Source organism: Lates calcarifer, linkage group LG19, assembly GCF_001640805.2.
Source record: "Lates calcarifer isolate ASB-BC8 linkage group LG19, TLL_Latcal_v3, whole genome shotgun sequence".
Lineage (NCBI taxonomy): Eukaryota > Metazoa > Chordata > Actinopteri > Centropomidae > Lates > Lates calcarifer.
This window is the reverse complement of record NC_066851.1, coordinates 2,733,932-2,750,305: the sequence shown is the minus strand read 5'-3', so window position 1 is coordinate 2,750,305 and position 16,374 is coordinate 2,733,932. Positions and strand designations below refer to the sequence as shown.

Below are 16,374 nucleotides of genomic sequence, written 5' to 3'. Positions count from 1 at the left end.
GAGAGAGAAGGGGAGGGAGATGGCAGGCAGGTTCAGAAGGTCCTGCAATACACTACACAAGAGAAATAGAATTAAAAAGTCCAGGCTCTGTCAGTTGTTTTCAGCATGACTCCACTTTATTCTTAGAAGCAACAGGAAGCTTCTGCGTTCACAACAGCTCACACGTGAACGTCATTTTCTAACACCCAAAGTGTGAACAAGCAACGGAACATAACTGTGTTTACAACAGGCAAATACACCCACTGTTAGCACAGGCAGGTTGACTAAGTTATCTGGTTTACTTTGCAGAGTAAAACCCTCCTCTCTCTACAACATGGACTAGTGGAGCAGGTCAATCAGGTTTTCACAGTAAAACTGTCTATGAACAGGTTCCTGGTGTGGAAGATTAGATTTAGATTAGATTTGCATGAGGCTGTAAAATGTCTCCAGTCCACAGGGATGTCTGCTCTTTCAGGAAGTACAGAATCTCTCTGCATTCAGGAAACCACATTGTTTGTTTGCTGCTGTGTGTTTATGAGGCTGGAGATTTGTAGTGTAACATGTAGTATCAGGTGTTGCGTGAAATCAAACAGGAAGGATTGCTGCTTTACTCACTGCAATGTGAGCTTGTGAGCATAACTGCAGAACAACATTTACAAGCATTCATATATTTACAGTAATATATATGTACAGTACATCAGCTGCTTCAACTCAGAAACCCACTGAAGGCCGTGTGAATGATTACAGCTTGGTTCAAGGATGACAAACATACACAGCGAAATACACAACCAGCTGTTTCTGTGTATGTCATATTTCATCTGTAGGACAAATACAACCAGGTTCACTAAAATACACACGTGGTGGCACTATTTACACGTCTCTCCTCCTCTCACCCCGTCTCTGCCTCTTATTTACGGTCATGTGTAAACAAACATGTTAATACAACTTTTTAAATTAGTTTTGTGCAAATCAAACAAAGTCATGTGTCAGCTCCAGCTACAGTCCTGATTTCGATTTGTAAAAAACGCTTCAAAAAGCTGCTTACAAATCTTTATTTCCATCATTTGAGACAGATGACTGACAAGTCTTTGGATTCTGGGAAAACCTTCAGACTTTTCAAGGTCTGAAGGTTTTTTGCTCTCAGGGAAATGGCTGCTCAGCTCTGTGACTGTGACAGATAGCAGGGCTGACCCTCCCCAGGCTGGATGTGTCTGAGGTGGTGTGCTTCTATTGCACTTTGATATAAATACATGAGGCCCGGTGAATCTCCTCATCAAAACCTGAGGTGGTCTGAGTCACCAGGCCAGTCAGTCTTCATTTATATACATTTACTGTATTTACAGGAACATGTACAACATTCACAAACATGCTAAAAACATCTCTCAGCACATGTCAATGAATATAAGGCAGACAGGTAAGATGGGAATAATTAATCCAGAAAATGTATCAATAATAAATGAACTGCCTCTTCACTGGTAGCATCTGCTGATTTGCTCTTCTCTCACTCTGAACTGACTTTATTTATTTGGACACTGTGTAAAACTAAATGGCCCATCTGAACACATCACGTTGGACTGTGTTTAAAAACCTGTCACTGGCATTTGTTCTTACTTTTCTGGATTACAGCAGAATTAATTAAAAATGATTAATAGATTAATCTACTTAGAATAAATAGAATCATAAGTTACAACCATGCTGACAAGAAATGTTGTGAACAGTTAATGAGTGCTCAGTGGGCAGTTCTGAACCTGGGCTGTGGAAAGAGTGAAGAGCTGGTTTTCATGGCGTCTTCCTCCCAGGGGAAGGTTTGTGTATTTAACAGTTTAAATAAGATGCTGTTCAGTCGTGTCCATCTGTCCTGTTTAGATAATCAGAGATAGTTCTTCAGCATCCAACTGAAAACTTCATGATGTTGTCACTATATGGCCACTAACTGGTGGAGCTAGTTTGACCACACTAAAGGCCAGAGAGTGAAGCCCACTGAAAACCCACTGGATTATTAATGACCCATTATTAATGACGCATTAGAAGCTGATGGATTTGACTGTAGCAACTTTACTTTCTGTTGAACCCGGCTCAGTGTCCGTTGCCGCCCTCAGACAGGATGCGGCTGGGCTCGGTGAACTTAGCCGTGGCGATGTAGAACAGGGCAGGACCGGGCACGAGGGCCAGCAGCGGCAGATCCTGCTCCAGCTTGTCCAGTCTGGAGATGGAGATGATGCCGTACGCGTGGAGCAGCCAGTGGCTGAACAAGACGACCAGACGCTTCTTCTTAGCAACCAGGTTTTTAAAGGACTGTGGTGGAGGGTGAGGACACACAGAGGACAGAGGTTCAGATTAATAACACTGAGAGATCAGCTTTCAGCAAACACATCAACTGCCTGAAATACTTCTCAAACACTTCAACTGCTTCAGCTCCTTTATATAGCACCTTTCAAAACAACAACACATAAAGAAAGCCCAGAAATATCATCAGGGAAGGCAGAAATTAAACATCTAATTAACCATGAACCATGAAAACCATGTGACCATGAAAACTGAAAATGTCTGGAGATCAATGCGATTCATATTTTAAAAGCCTAACCTAAGTAACAATCAGAGTTCACGTTTGGCAAAACTCTTTGGAATTAGTACAATATTGATCAAGGACAGCGAACAGACAATCACTACTAGACTCCATTGACAAAAACAGTAATTTTAACAAGCAGAACACAGGAGCTGCTAGATCATCACTGCCTCCATTAATTAGTTTGTTTGTGTTATTGTTTGACTTTAAGTGGTAGAAAAAGTATTCAGATCTTTTACAAAATACCACACAGTAACTAACAAACTAACAGATCGAGGGAGTGGTGTTACAGTGTGTTCTCATCAGTTAAATTACTGTTTTTGTCAATGGAGTCTGGTTGAGATAAAAAGCGATGATTCAGGTTAATAAAAAGGTCTGTCTCTGTGGCAATCATATCCATAATGTTTTCAGATAATTATAATAACAGTCTGAGCCTGTCAGTGACAAAACCAACCACTTTAGTGGACGTACTTTGACGTGGACAAATGCAGTTTGTTTACACTGCAGTGGCTGTCCTCTGTGTTCAGGTTCACTGTTCTTGATCAGTACTGCACTGATTCCAAAGACCCGATCACTTATTCACACCCCAAAACACAAACCAGGCTCAACAAGAAGAGTCATTCCTTTTTACATATAAACCTATATTATGCAAACAATTAGTTAGTTTCACTCAGTGTTTGATCACGTGACTCAACTCTGGACTCTCATATTAACATTTAGCATGACTCCGACTCGCCTAAGCAGACATCCCTCAGGGAGTCATTTACATTTGCTGGATCATAATGTTTGTGCTTTGTTGTTGTTTAAATGCAGACTGTTATATGCCTGGTAGTTGTCATATATTAACAGACATACTGGTTGTCAAAGAAGAGTCTGGTGCAAACTCCTGTAACAATAGAGGACTTTTTTTGCTTTAACTTATCATTATGAGGTAAATGTAAATTGCACAATGTAATTTCTATAGAATAATGACACCATTATAGTTTAGACTGCTTCACTATAAACCTCATGTAGCACATTCCAGCATTAAACCTCTCAAACTGAGGACATTCAAGGTAAAGTCTGTTGACTTCAAATTAAAGGTGTCAAAAATACTTTAGTCTGTTGAGCATTGTAAAGCCAGGTGGTGCAGTGAGTGTTGTTACCTGTATCTCGGAGGCAGACATGTAAACAGCCAGTGTGACCAGAGACAGGACCAGGATGATATAGGGGAACGCATAGTCTGAAACACACAAACTGTCACTCGCAGCTGCACAATTCAGCTTTTTTTATTTGAACTGAGACTATTAATAGCTGTGTAATGTGGTGGTGTGCAGCCACTCGTTAACACACTCACAGAGCAGTCCTCCTCCCACAGCCTGCAGCACGGTGAGGATGGGGAAGAAGTAGAGAGCGGCATAGATGCTCTTGAAGCGGTCAGATTTACCCAGACCACAGGCGATCTTCTTCACCAGCAGAGGGCGCAGTAGCATCATCAGCACCAAGCAGAACGCATAGTAGATTAACACAATGGTATAGCTGAGGAGGAGAAAAACAACGCAGCAACTGTGCAGGAACAGAAGACCTCTGAAAGGTGATGAAATGGTAATGTAAAGAATGCTTTATCTGTGGCCCCCATCATCAGCACTTACAGTGGGTAGACGGCCTCCTGGGTGCAGTGTATTGTGTTGATGTAGTCTGGACTGGGGTTGTACAGCATGGTATACCAGTCAGACAGCATCTGGACTCCACAGGAGCGGATACTGAGCATTCCCACGGGCTCTGTGACCAGCAGAGTGACCACAGCTGACACGCTGCACTCCAACATGGCTGTGATGTGCTGCAGCAGAGCACTGGAACTGACACACAACAACACAACTCAAATTTCCCATCACAGAATAACACATATCAAACAGGAAAAAACAAGCAAATCCATTTGGCAGCACGTTGCAGAGCAGCACTAAGCTCAGACTCTGACACATGCAGAGATAAACTCAGCTCCTCCGTTAGTGTTGTGAAAACCACTGTACAAGATTCTGATATTTAAAATGAAAACAAATGCTACAGTCAGAATGTGGCCAACAGCCGGAACCTGCTTCAAGAAACATGATGGCGTAAGTGGTGATATTGCTTGTACCACTGAGCTCTGCTTTTGCTCTGATAAGGTTAACTCCAGGACAGGTATCACTGTGGAGGTGAATCTTTCTCTGGCCTCTACTACAGACAAAGCTTGGGAAGTGTCCTATTCTACTGGGAGTTAACCAGACCATCCTACCGCCCCACCAGTTTACTAGTAGCTAGGTAGCTAGATGGCTTTCCAAAAAAATAAAAATGAGAGCTCTGAAATCACCACCCTCAGTCAGGCACTGAAAGGAAAAGGTCAAACTGTGAACACACAGTCAACAAACCACAGCTCTCTCTTTTCATCACACATTATTATGCTAACATCAGAACTACTGCAAGCTATCAAATTTACACTGAGAGAATGTGTGTGTGTGTGTGTGTGTGTGTGTGTGTGTGTGTGACCTCACCTCTTCTTTCCAGAGTACCACTCAATGAAGAACCAATGCAGCACCAGAGGTAACATGGCCATGAATCCCAGATAGAGCCAGTCGTAGAGCTCGGGGGACTCAATGCAGCGTTCACATACCTTCTGGAGGTTAGCCCGCTCACCACGAGGACACACCTGCCGTAACACACAGAGAGGGCAGGGATTGGTTAGCCAATGAAAACACACTGCAAGCCCAGCAACCACATTTCTGAAACTGAAACCAGAATTTAATCTGTATCATCATGATACATTTTATTACAAAGATAATGATAGAAATTCAGAAAAGGTTCATCTCCTGTGCCTTTCTATACCTTCCTCAAGTGCCTTGTTGATGCCAGAGGTCAGAGGAGAATGCCCAGACTGTTCGAGCTGACAGGAAGGAAACAGTAACTCAAATAACCACTTGTTACAACCAAGGTCTGACACACAACACATCGAACCTTGAAGCAGATGGGCTACAGCAGCAGAGAGCCACACTGGGTGCCACTCCTGTCAGCTAACAACAGGAAACTGAGGCCACAGTTCACACAGGGTCACCAGAGCTGGACAATAAAAGACTGGAAAAACTTTGCCTGATCTGATGAGTCTGGATGAATCTTGATCAGATGGTAGGGACAGAATTTGGTAAACATGAGCATGGATCCATCCCGCCTTGTATCAACGGTTCAGGCTGCTGCTGGTGGTGTAATGGTGTGGACGATGTTTTCTTTGGGCCCCTTAGTCCCAACTGAGCATCAAATAAACACCACAGCCTACCTGAGTATTGCTGCTGACTATGCCCATCCCTTTATGACCACAGTGTTCCCATCTTCTGATGGCTGCTTCCAGCAGGATAATGCTCCATGTCACAAAGCTCAAATCATCTCAAACTGCTTTCTTGAACATGACAATGAGTCCACTGTACTCAAATGGCCTCCACAGTCGCCAGATCTCAATCCAACAGAGCACCTTTGGGATGTGGTGTAGGAGGAGGTGAAGTAGTGACGATGCACCATCAGAAGTCCCAGCAGTAAATGTCCAATTTCTCACTCAGTGTTTACCGTCGTCTTAAAACCAGCAGCTATAATTCAGATCAGATTAGGTCTGGTCCAAGATTAAGTAACAGTTTATTTAACTCAGCACCATAGACACATTTAAATCAGTACCAGGAGGCAGTGAGAACCAAACCCTGCATGTTGATCAAATGAATGTACATTTCAATACACAGTTTAGGTGTTTTCATGTTTAGTTTCACTTCCAGAAAATCAATGTAGATAAATAACTGCTTGTTCTAATTAGCACCAGTCTCTGAGTGGTACAGCATTCCCAAAGCTGAACTATGAAACAGTTGACCCAAGCTGTCAACAGACACTCAGCTGTATATGCACCTGTCCAAACAACTGCAATCTAATACAAGCTCTGCCATGAATCCTACTTTCACAAAGCATATACATTTTCTTGTTGACACTGTCAGAAAGGTGATTATTCTATTCGCTGTTTACTATGAGGTTGTAGTGAAAGGCGGCTGTGTTCTAAATGTGATAACACTGCATTAACACGACAGTCACAGAAGCCTACATCTTACTGAAGCCCATGTGGCACAGTACATTGGACCGGATACCAACCTGAAAGCTTAACTACAGTTACGACTGTCCCATCTCTCTACTACAGCCTGGACAGATGAGAGACGATGCCCCCACACTCACACACACCCTCAGTCAGACAAACATCAGGTGGGAAGGTGCTTTTGAAGTCATCTATTTACACAAAACATGGACTAATACAGTACAAAACTGTACACCAGCTGACACAGGTTATGCTCTCAAAAATATACAAAGATGTGGATCCAACATATGACAGGTGTCACCATGCACCAGCCACGCTCTACAATTCTACTGGGAGAATATTTCCTGAATAATATCAAAGGTTACGGGAAAACTGATTGAACCTAATGCCATAACTGCATCATTCGATCTAACTATACACACAATATCCCTGTCTTCACTAGAGGTGGCTTTTGTTGCCTTTGTTACCCTTCTCACAAAATGATTGATATTGCTCAAGGGGAAATCTACAGCCCCCCCTCACATACACTGTGGATAAGGATGTCCTTAATTTAGCCAAACTAGAAAGACATAGGTTCATAACTAAAGGCTTGTTGAGTTAGACCTTTGAGGGAGCCCAGAGTGACTGATGGAGGGATCTTTTATTCATTCATTTATTCTTTTGCACTAACTTGACACAACATGCAGCAGACCGACCAAATATAGATTTTTTTTCTTTCTACCTTGTACTGTTGATTTTATCTTGGTTTTGTTTTGTCTTCTACCGCCCCAACCCTTGCTTTATCATCATTGTGTTGGTCCAACTGTATTAATATAGCACAATACAGTTTGTGTTCATTTAAAAATATGTTGAAAATGTTAATACACAAATTGGGGGGAAAAAAAACACATATATGGTGTTGAGTACTCACACCACACTCTCCCTCCACGGATCCATTGACCATCATCCTGCCACAGTACAGGCCGGGACACGTTGAGCTCATGGCCACAGCTGAGAGGAAACACAAACACTTTATTCAGCAGTCAGCACCGGTGCACAGCAGTTTGGCAGCACAAGCACTTTCCTACAGGTAGTTTTACAGTTTCACAATATAACCACACTAAACGGTTCCTGTAGCTGGTGTTTTCCATGAAAGCTCAGCTGAGCAGTCTTCCATACTCCCCAATACTGTGGAGGATAGAGGGCAGATATGCATAAGACTGAACGTCAGTGCCTCAGTGTAGAGAGTTGACTGCTATATCAGCAAATTGAGATGATACATGTCTTGATAGTTTACATAAAGCAGCTATTAGCTGTTAGCTCGATACCAAGGCAACCACAGGTCAGCTTCAGAGAAAACTGGGACAAATATTCACCACAGGCACAGCGTTACTCTCACTAGTCGCTGTTTAAACTGCAGTAAATCTGGTTGTCTTTTATACTGTATGTTGTATTGTTTATTTAAGTACAGATACGTTTCCTAATGAATCATCTGTTTGTATAGCTAGTGCAAAGATGCGGTTAGCCAGCTAGTTCACAGCTAGCTAGTAAAAAATTACACTACTGTACGCTGCGGCGGCTAAAACTACCTTAACAAGCTAACTATTATCATATGAAAGGCGAGCTTAACTTACCCATTTTAAACCAACAATGGTTAAAAGCAACGTTCACGCCTCAGTGCGACTGTGTTTTCATTTGGATGCCTAACCAGGATGCGGACGAAAATTGAGGTAGTACAAGTCGGAAGTTACGTTTTCTTGTTCTTCTTCTTCTTCTTTTTAACGGTTTCAAAGGCAGGTTGAAATCATTGCTTATAGGATAAATACCGCCACCTACTGCACTGTGCTACTGTGTGCTGTATGAATTACTATCCCTGGACTACTTCACATCATCAGACCAAAAACAAAACAAAACAAGAAATCTAAATTTTTAATCAACAAATAAATAAATAAAAATCACTCACTAAATTCTAAGCAATATATTATGCTATTTTGTCTGCTGTTTTGTTCCCTTTTATTCCTACGTGAGCAGGCACCCAACAAAATTGCATTTCCATCCCAAGCCTGTGTCTGAATAGAACTGGCTTGATTTCCAGTGTTGTTTGGTTGAGGTCATCATTGCACTGCAACCTTATATTAAGCTGGATATCATATTATTATTTACTTGACATTCTCATAAATTTCACATCAATTTCAGACTTTGATTTTGAGCTACACTGAATAAATTAGCTGACACTTTCATCCAAAGCAACTAACACTTAACAAATCCTCAAGACCTATTAGGGTAAAGATTTACATCCAACAGTGCCCGATACACTGTCCCGCATAAGAGGCATAGACTGTACAAGAATTAGACAATATCACATATTTTTATTTACACAAGATACAGTTTGAAGGTCTATTATCAAAGCTTCTTGATTAAGGTCATCCAGTCATGACCTGTCCCTAGAGAGACTTTTAGTTACTGTTTCATTTTGATAATCCTTCTACTTGTTTCTCTTGTGCTTTATATCTTCCACACTGTTTTATTTTGTAGTTACTTTTCCTGGTTTGTCTCTTGTGCTTCTTGTCTTTTTGTTTTTTCTTGTGTGTTTCATTTGGTTAATTTGCCTGCGTGTGTTTATATGTCTTGTCTCTTCCCTTTTCAGTTGTTGGAGGATTTATTATGTTTTTTGTGTCTTCCCTGTGTGTTCCCTGTGTTTGCTACCTCCCTCTGTGGAATTTTGTATTTTGGACTTTTGCCTGCTGTACTGGACAGTACGTTTTTTGTTCTTTTATGTTCATAAAATAAATCTTAGCTGTACCTGAGCCTTGAGTTGGTGTTTACGTTTGGGTCCTCACTCCTGTGTCCCCAGTCCCCACGACACATCCTGTCTTTCCTATTATTCCATACATGTAGAGTTCACAAGGTGTGCATTGTTTCTTGAGATTATCATGAATTTTATTTCTTTACATCACTCAGTATATACGGCACATTTATGTAAGTACATAAAGTTCTCATTAACCATGAAAATAAAAATGCTCATTTGACTTGGTAAGACCGCAACAACGTGGTGTGAGATAAGTTGCTTTTCTTGTAGCCACAATCCCCCTATATTATCAATCAAGGTATGCATTGTGTTAGACGTGTTAAAAATTACATATCTGAAAAAAAATCTGAAATGAAATCTTACCCTCCATCATGTGCTCACAGTTGCTGTATTTTAAATTAATAAGCAACAGTTAAGACTCTGAGGCCACCAACACACCAGCATGATTCTATGTTAAATCAACGACTGGGCAGAGGGCAGAGGTGGGACGACACTCAAATGATCCAGAGGACACTGACATTTTATAACTACTGAGAAATTCATTACGAAACATCTATTTGATATCATAAAATCATGAAAATGACTTCACACACATGATTCATGTGATTGAACAGTTTTCGGGAGCAGTGTTTTTCTTCATTGTATGCTGAACTGTGTCAGTGATATGAGCACATGTCTGAGTCAGGCACAGTACAACTTTGTTATTATAATACTGTGTTGGACTATTGACAGTATTTTCATTCAGCAGCTGTGGAGAATTGGTCAATATATTAGTATTCAAATCCAATTTGTTACTCTGTACATAGTCCTGTTCATACTGTTTATAGGTTTTTTTTTTTTAGATATTGTTTTACATTATCTGTTTTACATCTTGCCTTTTTCTGTGTTGCTGCTGCAACAATGTAAATTTCCCCACTGTGGCACTAATAAAGGATCATCTTATCTTAGGTGTAATGACAACCACCCATGTCATTACATCATCCAACCAATATGGTGGGGCTTGAGAATAAAGTAAATAGAAAAAGGTCACAATTACAGCACTGCAGAGAACTATGCAGATTGATCTAAAAAGTTTGAGGTTGTCATCATGTAACAACGAATAAAGCAAAGTTGACTAAGCACTAGGGGACATAAATAAAGTATTAATTTGGGCAACATGACATAGCAACATGCCTGCTAACCTGGAACTAAAGTGAGCTGTACCATAGAACATATCTGTGCAACAAGAAATGTCCATACAATAAATGCTGAGACTCTGTATGTGCAGAGTATCCCTAACCCAAGGATAATGATAGACAAAGTAATATTATGGACAGCTGTTCAACAGGAGGAGCTGCCTCAGCATATTGGATTGGTCTTTGACCCTTGACCCCACTGTTGCTTGTTGCTTGCAGCATTTCATTTTATTTATTTATTTATTTACTTGAATTTGATTTAGGAATGCTAAAAAAAATAATAAAAAAATCAACATCTCAATATTACTTTCTGTTTTGTTTCAGATCACATCTGAAAGCTTTAACATTGTTCTCACCTTGTAATTTGTGGCTCTTTGAACAGCCTTTTAAAAAATATATATTATTATTGTTTTCCAAATTTTGCAGAGTACTCTGTAAGGACCAGCAACGTGTTGCTGAGCTCTGTAGTCAGAGAGTGGGCAGGACAACGGCCACTTGGCAAAAACAGGACATGCTTGTTGTGAAGGATTTTTCTTATCTCTAGTGTGCTTTTCTATCTTCTAGAGCTCGTACTCGTTCAGATAGGCCTAGTTCAGATCTTCATCATGCCTTTAACCTTTTTTTCCCCCCTATTTTGCACTTTTTTTGCACTGGTTAGATGCACAACTGTATGTACTTTATGCAGTGAGAATGAAGTTGAATCTGTAAACTCATCCAGTCTGTAGGTGGATTGGGACTGACACACACAAAAAACAGACATTTACTGTTGGTGAAACTTTTCTGCTCTCACATTATCTCTATCTCTCTCTTTTTTTAATCAAATATTATATAATACGGTCTGACTCATTTTGACACAGCTCTATGTGCTGCTGTATTAACTGTTACAGAGACGTCACCCACTGCCCAGATAGGCATCAGGTCAGGTACTCACTGTAGCCCTAAAGGTCGATGCAATGAAGGGAGATCGGGTACCAGGGATCCCTGTTGGAACCTGTGAGGTCAATCTGGCCGAGGAGGACAGATTAATACAAAGAAAATCACATCAGATTCTGCTCTGACAGCATCATAATGACTGTTAACACATGAAATCCTTCCCACTGTACATATGAAGGAATCAGACACACATATTTAAATTCTTCTTCCACAAACATAAAGATTTGTTGAACACTCACAGTGAAGTTGATCTGGTACCGTTGTTCGTCTTCTCCTTTACAGTCTGCAAATAAAAATTAATAACAGGAAGTTCATTAACTACTCAAAAATAAAAATAAAAAAGAATGTTTTATCAAAGTATCCTATGTTAAACCTAAAAGAAACAAAAAGCTGCGAGATCAAAAATACAGTGTCTCTGTGTATGAGGCGGGTTTAAAGGGAGAAATGACGTGACGCACCTCTGACCACCTGAAGGCCCGATCATCAGGAGGAATAAAGTTTTTCTTTTCCTCCATTTTGACAGGCTTGCAGTGCAGATTCAGATCGCTTTCCAGGTAAACACTTCATCATGTCTAGACTTCTACCCACAGCTGCCACAACGGGGGACAACTAATCTTTAAATCACTTTTCCTCTTTAATATAAACTCCGTCTGTCAGGAGGACTATGGAGCTGTCCGTCTCTCTGTCTTTCTCATGGTATCGACAAATGTAAATCTAACAATCAGCCAGTGAAAAATATAGAAGCAACAGAGGAGAAATTACTATCATCACATGTGACAGAAAAGTGCTTATTTCTGTTTAATAGGAGATGTTCAGTTTATTACTATCGTTTATTATTAGGCTATTGTTATATTAACTCGTGTTTTTTGCCATTAGATTAAAACAAATTATGTTAATTAATCCATCATGTTGTGTTCCGGTCAAATTTGACCGATTTAAAAGTTTTATCTCTGAAAAAAAGTAGTTAATGTGTTCAGATTGACCTAAGATTCCATGACTTTGTCCACAAAGAGGATTTGAACACACAAAATAAATTGTATTGATTTGCATACAATTTTATTCAACGTTTATACACTCTTAATGTTCCGGTCAAAAATGACCGTCCATTAGAAATGAATAGGGGAGACAACAATTGATGAACAATAAAAACTGAGCTCAGATACATCCTCATTTGTCAGATGGACAGACGCACACACGCGCATTTCAAAACAAATGTTCTTGTAACTTTGACTCAAAGTACTCTGTAATTACCAGAATACCATGTGTCATCTGATTATTTATAGTCAAAATAATCCGGAAATTATGTTTTTTAGAACTCGATTTCATGTGTATAAGCTCAGCTCAATGAGGCACACAGGCCACTATGAACATAAAGAAAAACTTGTAATATTCACAAGAACTTAAGTTAATTAAAAAATCTAACACAACAGGTGGTGATAATATGTATTATTACAGGTTTTTATGGTGAGTTTTAATGGAACGGTCAGTTTTGAACGGGAACACAAAATTGTTTAACATGAAATGAACACAACATGAGGGTTAATTATTTAGTTCATTAATTGATTATAACTAAAATAAAAAATGAAAAACATGAAACTAATATAAGTGAGGTTTGACAGGTAGTCATGGTGATGAGGTCTGACGTGTCCAGATGCTCCTATAAAAGCAGATTCCAAAATTCGGACTTGATTCTGCACCTGAGCGCTGAACAGGAGCTGAACTGTGAGACCGAGACAAACTCTTCAACCACGTTGAGAAGTGAAAAAGTCGGAAACAAGAAGACATCTAAACATCTGGAAGTGAGAAAGCAGCTGTTGCAGTGAGAACATGGCCTCCTCTGCTTTCGTCCGGGAAAAACACCTGCTGACTATCGGCATCGTTCTGCTGGATCACCGCTATGGTAAGCACAAACATCTTTGTTCTATATCGTTTTAAAATAGAGAATAAGAAAGTAGTTAATTATAAATTAAATTAATAAAATATTGTAAATAAATATATATAATAGCCTGTTTATACAAGTTATTGGATTTTGTTTGGTTGAGTATTTTTTTTCCCCAGGACAGCATCAGCTATCACATTTATCTGCATTTAATGGTTTTTAAACTTTTTTTAATTCCTGCCTAAAATTATTATGTGTAATTGATTTTATACTGAGTGAGCACAGGTGAAAAAAGTCTGAGCATTCCCGCGGTGATTGGAAAAAAAAAAAAAACTTGTTTTATGAAGAAGGGGGACAGGGTCGTCGAGTTAAACATTGAAAGTATAGGACAAAGATGGCGACCGGGCCGTTTTTCATAGAATGCCAAAAGTTGTGTATGTTCCTCGCGCCATGGAGACGACGTCATGTGTTGGTGGTAGGAACCAGGTACAGACGTCTGACGTCAGAGTGGTCCGTTTTATCAGGACGTGGTAACAGAGTTGGTTACATTTGGAAAATGTCCATACACCAGACAGTTTAGAGACATTAGCTTTAAATATGATTGAATATATGTGTATTGTGAAATGTAACTATTTCATTTATATGAAGAGTCAGAGTCTGACACAAGAACTGATTTCAAAATGTTCAGTGATAAACAGAAAGCAGTTTAATGTCATGTTGTGTTTCATACATGTATTTTTAACATATAACAGTTCACATTCTTCATGCTGGGCTTGAACCACATGAATAATGTTAAATAAGACTTTGGCTGTGAGTGTTTCTATTCCTCTCTGTGAAATGATGATGTCAGTCAGACACTCGGACTTGTTAATCCAGGCTTTAATGAGTCCAGTCCTGACCAGTGTGACTGGTTCTTCCCATGTAGCTGCTCTGCCTCTGCCAGGACGAGTCCTTCAGCTGATGGTGACCAACCTGAGGAACCGTCCTCTGACCAGCACCAACATCGACTCCATGAGACAGTCCATCCTGAGCCTGTATCACAGCCTCATCACAGGCTCCAAGGACTTTCCTCTCATTCCGTTCAGAGGATTCCTTCGCTCTTGTGAGATGGCCACGCCCTTCAGTCACGTGGAGCAGGAGCAGAGGGAGAACACCAGACCGTCTCCTCCGATGGAAGGACCAGCAGGAATGATGGCGCCTCCTGCAGGGTCCAGCTCTGCTCCTCCATCTCTACTGTTCCCAGTTCATCCTGAGCAAATGGAGCTGGGAGCGCTGCAGGTCGACCACAGGAACCGCATCCGACGCCTGGAGGTCGGCGGCAGGACCGTGACCAGAGTCATCTCACCCGTGTACGACTCTGACGGGAGCGAGAAGATGAACCGCTGGAGAGTGACTGACTACGGAGCAGACAGACACATCATCATGTCAGTCCTCTGTCACTTTCCTAAGGGGTCCAGGCGGTGTTTGGTCACACAGGGGAAGAAGAGGAAGAGGAGGAACGACCCTGTGAAAGAGACAAGCAGCAGCAGCACCATCACTCTGCCTCCACCGAGCAAACGCCTCAGACTGTGATGGGATAGCTGGGGTTATTTTTACTCCTCAGAGCTGGCGGTGAGGCCTCTGGTAGCATCTTGCACCAGGGCCCATTTGACTGGAGGAGTAAACTGTAAATATGTAAATAGTTTGTTGATCGTGGCTGTGGAGCACAGGTCAGTGTGTCCTGCACCGGTGCTTCATGCACCTTTCTTTATTACTTGGAGCTGACCTGTCTGACACGATGGAAACCTCAGCTAAGCCACAGAGAACTGAGAGCTGAGCTCTCCTCAGACAACACTGAAGGAACTTAACATCTACCTGGAGCCAGCAGTGACAAACACTCATCTGTTTGTGAAAGATGGAAACAGAGAATCTGTGAGTTCAGTATATTGCATTTATAATGTAGAAAATACACAAATACATGAAGGTTTGTTTCCTTACTCATCAGCTGTTTGTGTTTACAGGAGAAAAGAGACGATGACACGAGAGACGATGAGACAGCCGTCCAATGTCAACCTTCTATAAAAAGACAGGTATGTTATTATTATTCTTCTCATCACTTCTCCACTGTTACTTCACTGTTGAAGTTATTAACTGTTACTCTGACAAATCTTTTACAGAGATGGAGGGAAACAACCTGAGGAGGAAAAAAGAAGAGGAAGAGGAGGACCATCAGAGACAACATTCACTGTGAACCCTCTCATTAACAAAGATAAGTCAACATTTACTCTGTGATAGTGGATCAGTAGTTTCTCTGTGAACCTCGTTGCTGAACTTATTCACTTATTTCCTCTTGTCTTTTATTTGTCTTTTAGAGGAGACTGAGTCAGTGTCAACCATCTCCTATAAAAAGATGAGTGAATATTTATTCTCAGTTATTATCAGAATCTTAAACAGCTAAATATCTGGTCTGGTTGCTGAAGTTGTTTATTAACTGTCTCTGTTTGTCATTTGTCTTTTAGAAAGAGGAAGAAACAAGTCCAGACTGAGACCAGGACACAGAGGCACTGTGAACGTTCTCTTTAACAAAGATAAGTTTTTATTTATTCTCTGATATCATCTAAATATCTTGGATCAGTAGTTTCTCTGTGAACCCTGTTGCCAAACTAATTCACTTATTTCCTCTTGTCTTTTATTTGTCTTTTACAGCAGACTGAGTCTGTGAACCATCATGGAGAAAAAGATGAGTATTATTCTATGTTACTGTCAGAATTTATATTACTCATCTACTATCTATCACTGATTACTTCACTGGATTGAAGTTATTAACTGATACTAATATCTTTATCTGTTTTATCAGAATCTTAAACAGCTAAATATCTGGTCTGGTTGCTGAAGTTGTTTATTAACTGTCTCTGTTTGTCATTTGTCTTTTAGCAAGTCCAGACTGAGACCAGGACACAGAGGCACTGTGAACGTTCTCTTTAACACGATAAGTTTTCA

The 16,374-nt window shown here is 40.5% G+C and overlaps 2 protein-coding genes across 3 annotated transcripts; one reads left to right on the top strand and one right to left on the bottom strand.

Moving 5' to 3' along the window:
• Nucleotides 1-94: 94 nt before the first annotated feature.
• Nucleotides 95-8,369, bottom strand: jkamp (jnk1/mapk8 associated membrane protein). Of its 2 annotated transcripts, none has more exons than XM_018697692.2 (7): nt 8,234-8,369; nt 7,531-7,610; nt 5,056-5,210; nt 4,177-4,383; nt 3,882-4,063; nt 3,691-3,767; nt 95-2,274 (listed from the first exon to the last, which is right to left on the bottom strand). In XM_018697692.2, exons 1-7 carry the CDS (start codon nt 8,235-8,237, stop codon nt 2,056-2,058), a joined length of 924 nt encoding a protein of 307 aa, XP_018553208.1. In that variant the 5' UTR covers nt 8,238-8,369; the 3' UTR covers nt 95-2,055. The 2 variants fall into 2 exon arrangements, with proteins under 2 accessions (XP_018553208.1, XP_018553209.1); XM_018697693.2 differs by having other exon boundaries at nt 4,177-4,377.
• A 4,837-nt stretch (nt 8,370-13,206) lies between these two features.
• On the top strand, nt 13,207-16,096 carry LOC108897880 (uncharacterized). Its single transcript, XM_018697681.2, has 4 exons — nt 13,207-13,416; nt 14,321-15,306; nt 15,396-15,464; nt 15,552-16,096. Exons 1-2 carry the CDS (start codon nt 13,344-13,346, stop codon nt 14,965-14,967), a joined length of 720 nt encoding a protein of 239 aa, XP_018553197.1. The 5' UTR covers nt 13,207-13,343; the 3' UTR covers nt 14,968-15,306; nt 15,396-15,464; nt 15,552-16,096.
• Nucleotides 16,097-16,374: the final 278 nt, after the last annotated feature.

Excerpts from the sequence above, each read along its gene's own strand:
- jkamp (XM_018697692.2), bottom strand. Across the intron at positions 5,211-7,530 it reads CCGTGGAGGGAGAGTGTGGT|GTGTGTCCTCGTGGTGAGCG; the intron begins GTGAGTACTCAA and ends GTGTTACGGCAG. Across the intron at positions 4,064-4,176 it reads CAGGAGGCCGTCTACCCACT|CTATACCATTGTGTTAATCT; the intron begins GTAAGTGCTGAT and ends TCTCCTCCTCAG.
- LOC108897880 (XM_018697681.2), top strand. The coding sequence starts at position 13,344 with ATGGCCTCCTCTGCTTTCGTCCGGGAAAAACACCTGCTGACTATCGGC. Across the intron at positions 13,417-14,320 it reads TCTGCTGGATCACCGCTATG|CTGCTCTGCCTCTGCCAGGA; the intron begins GTAAGCACAAAC and ends CTTCCCATGTAG.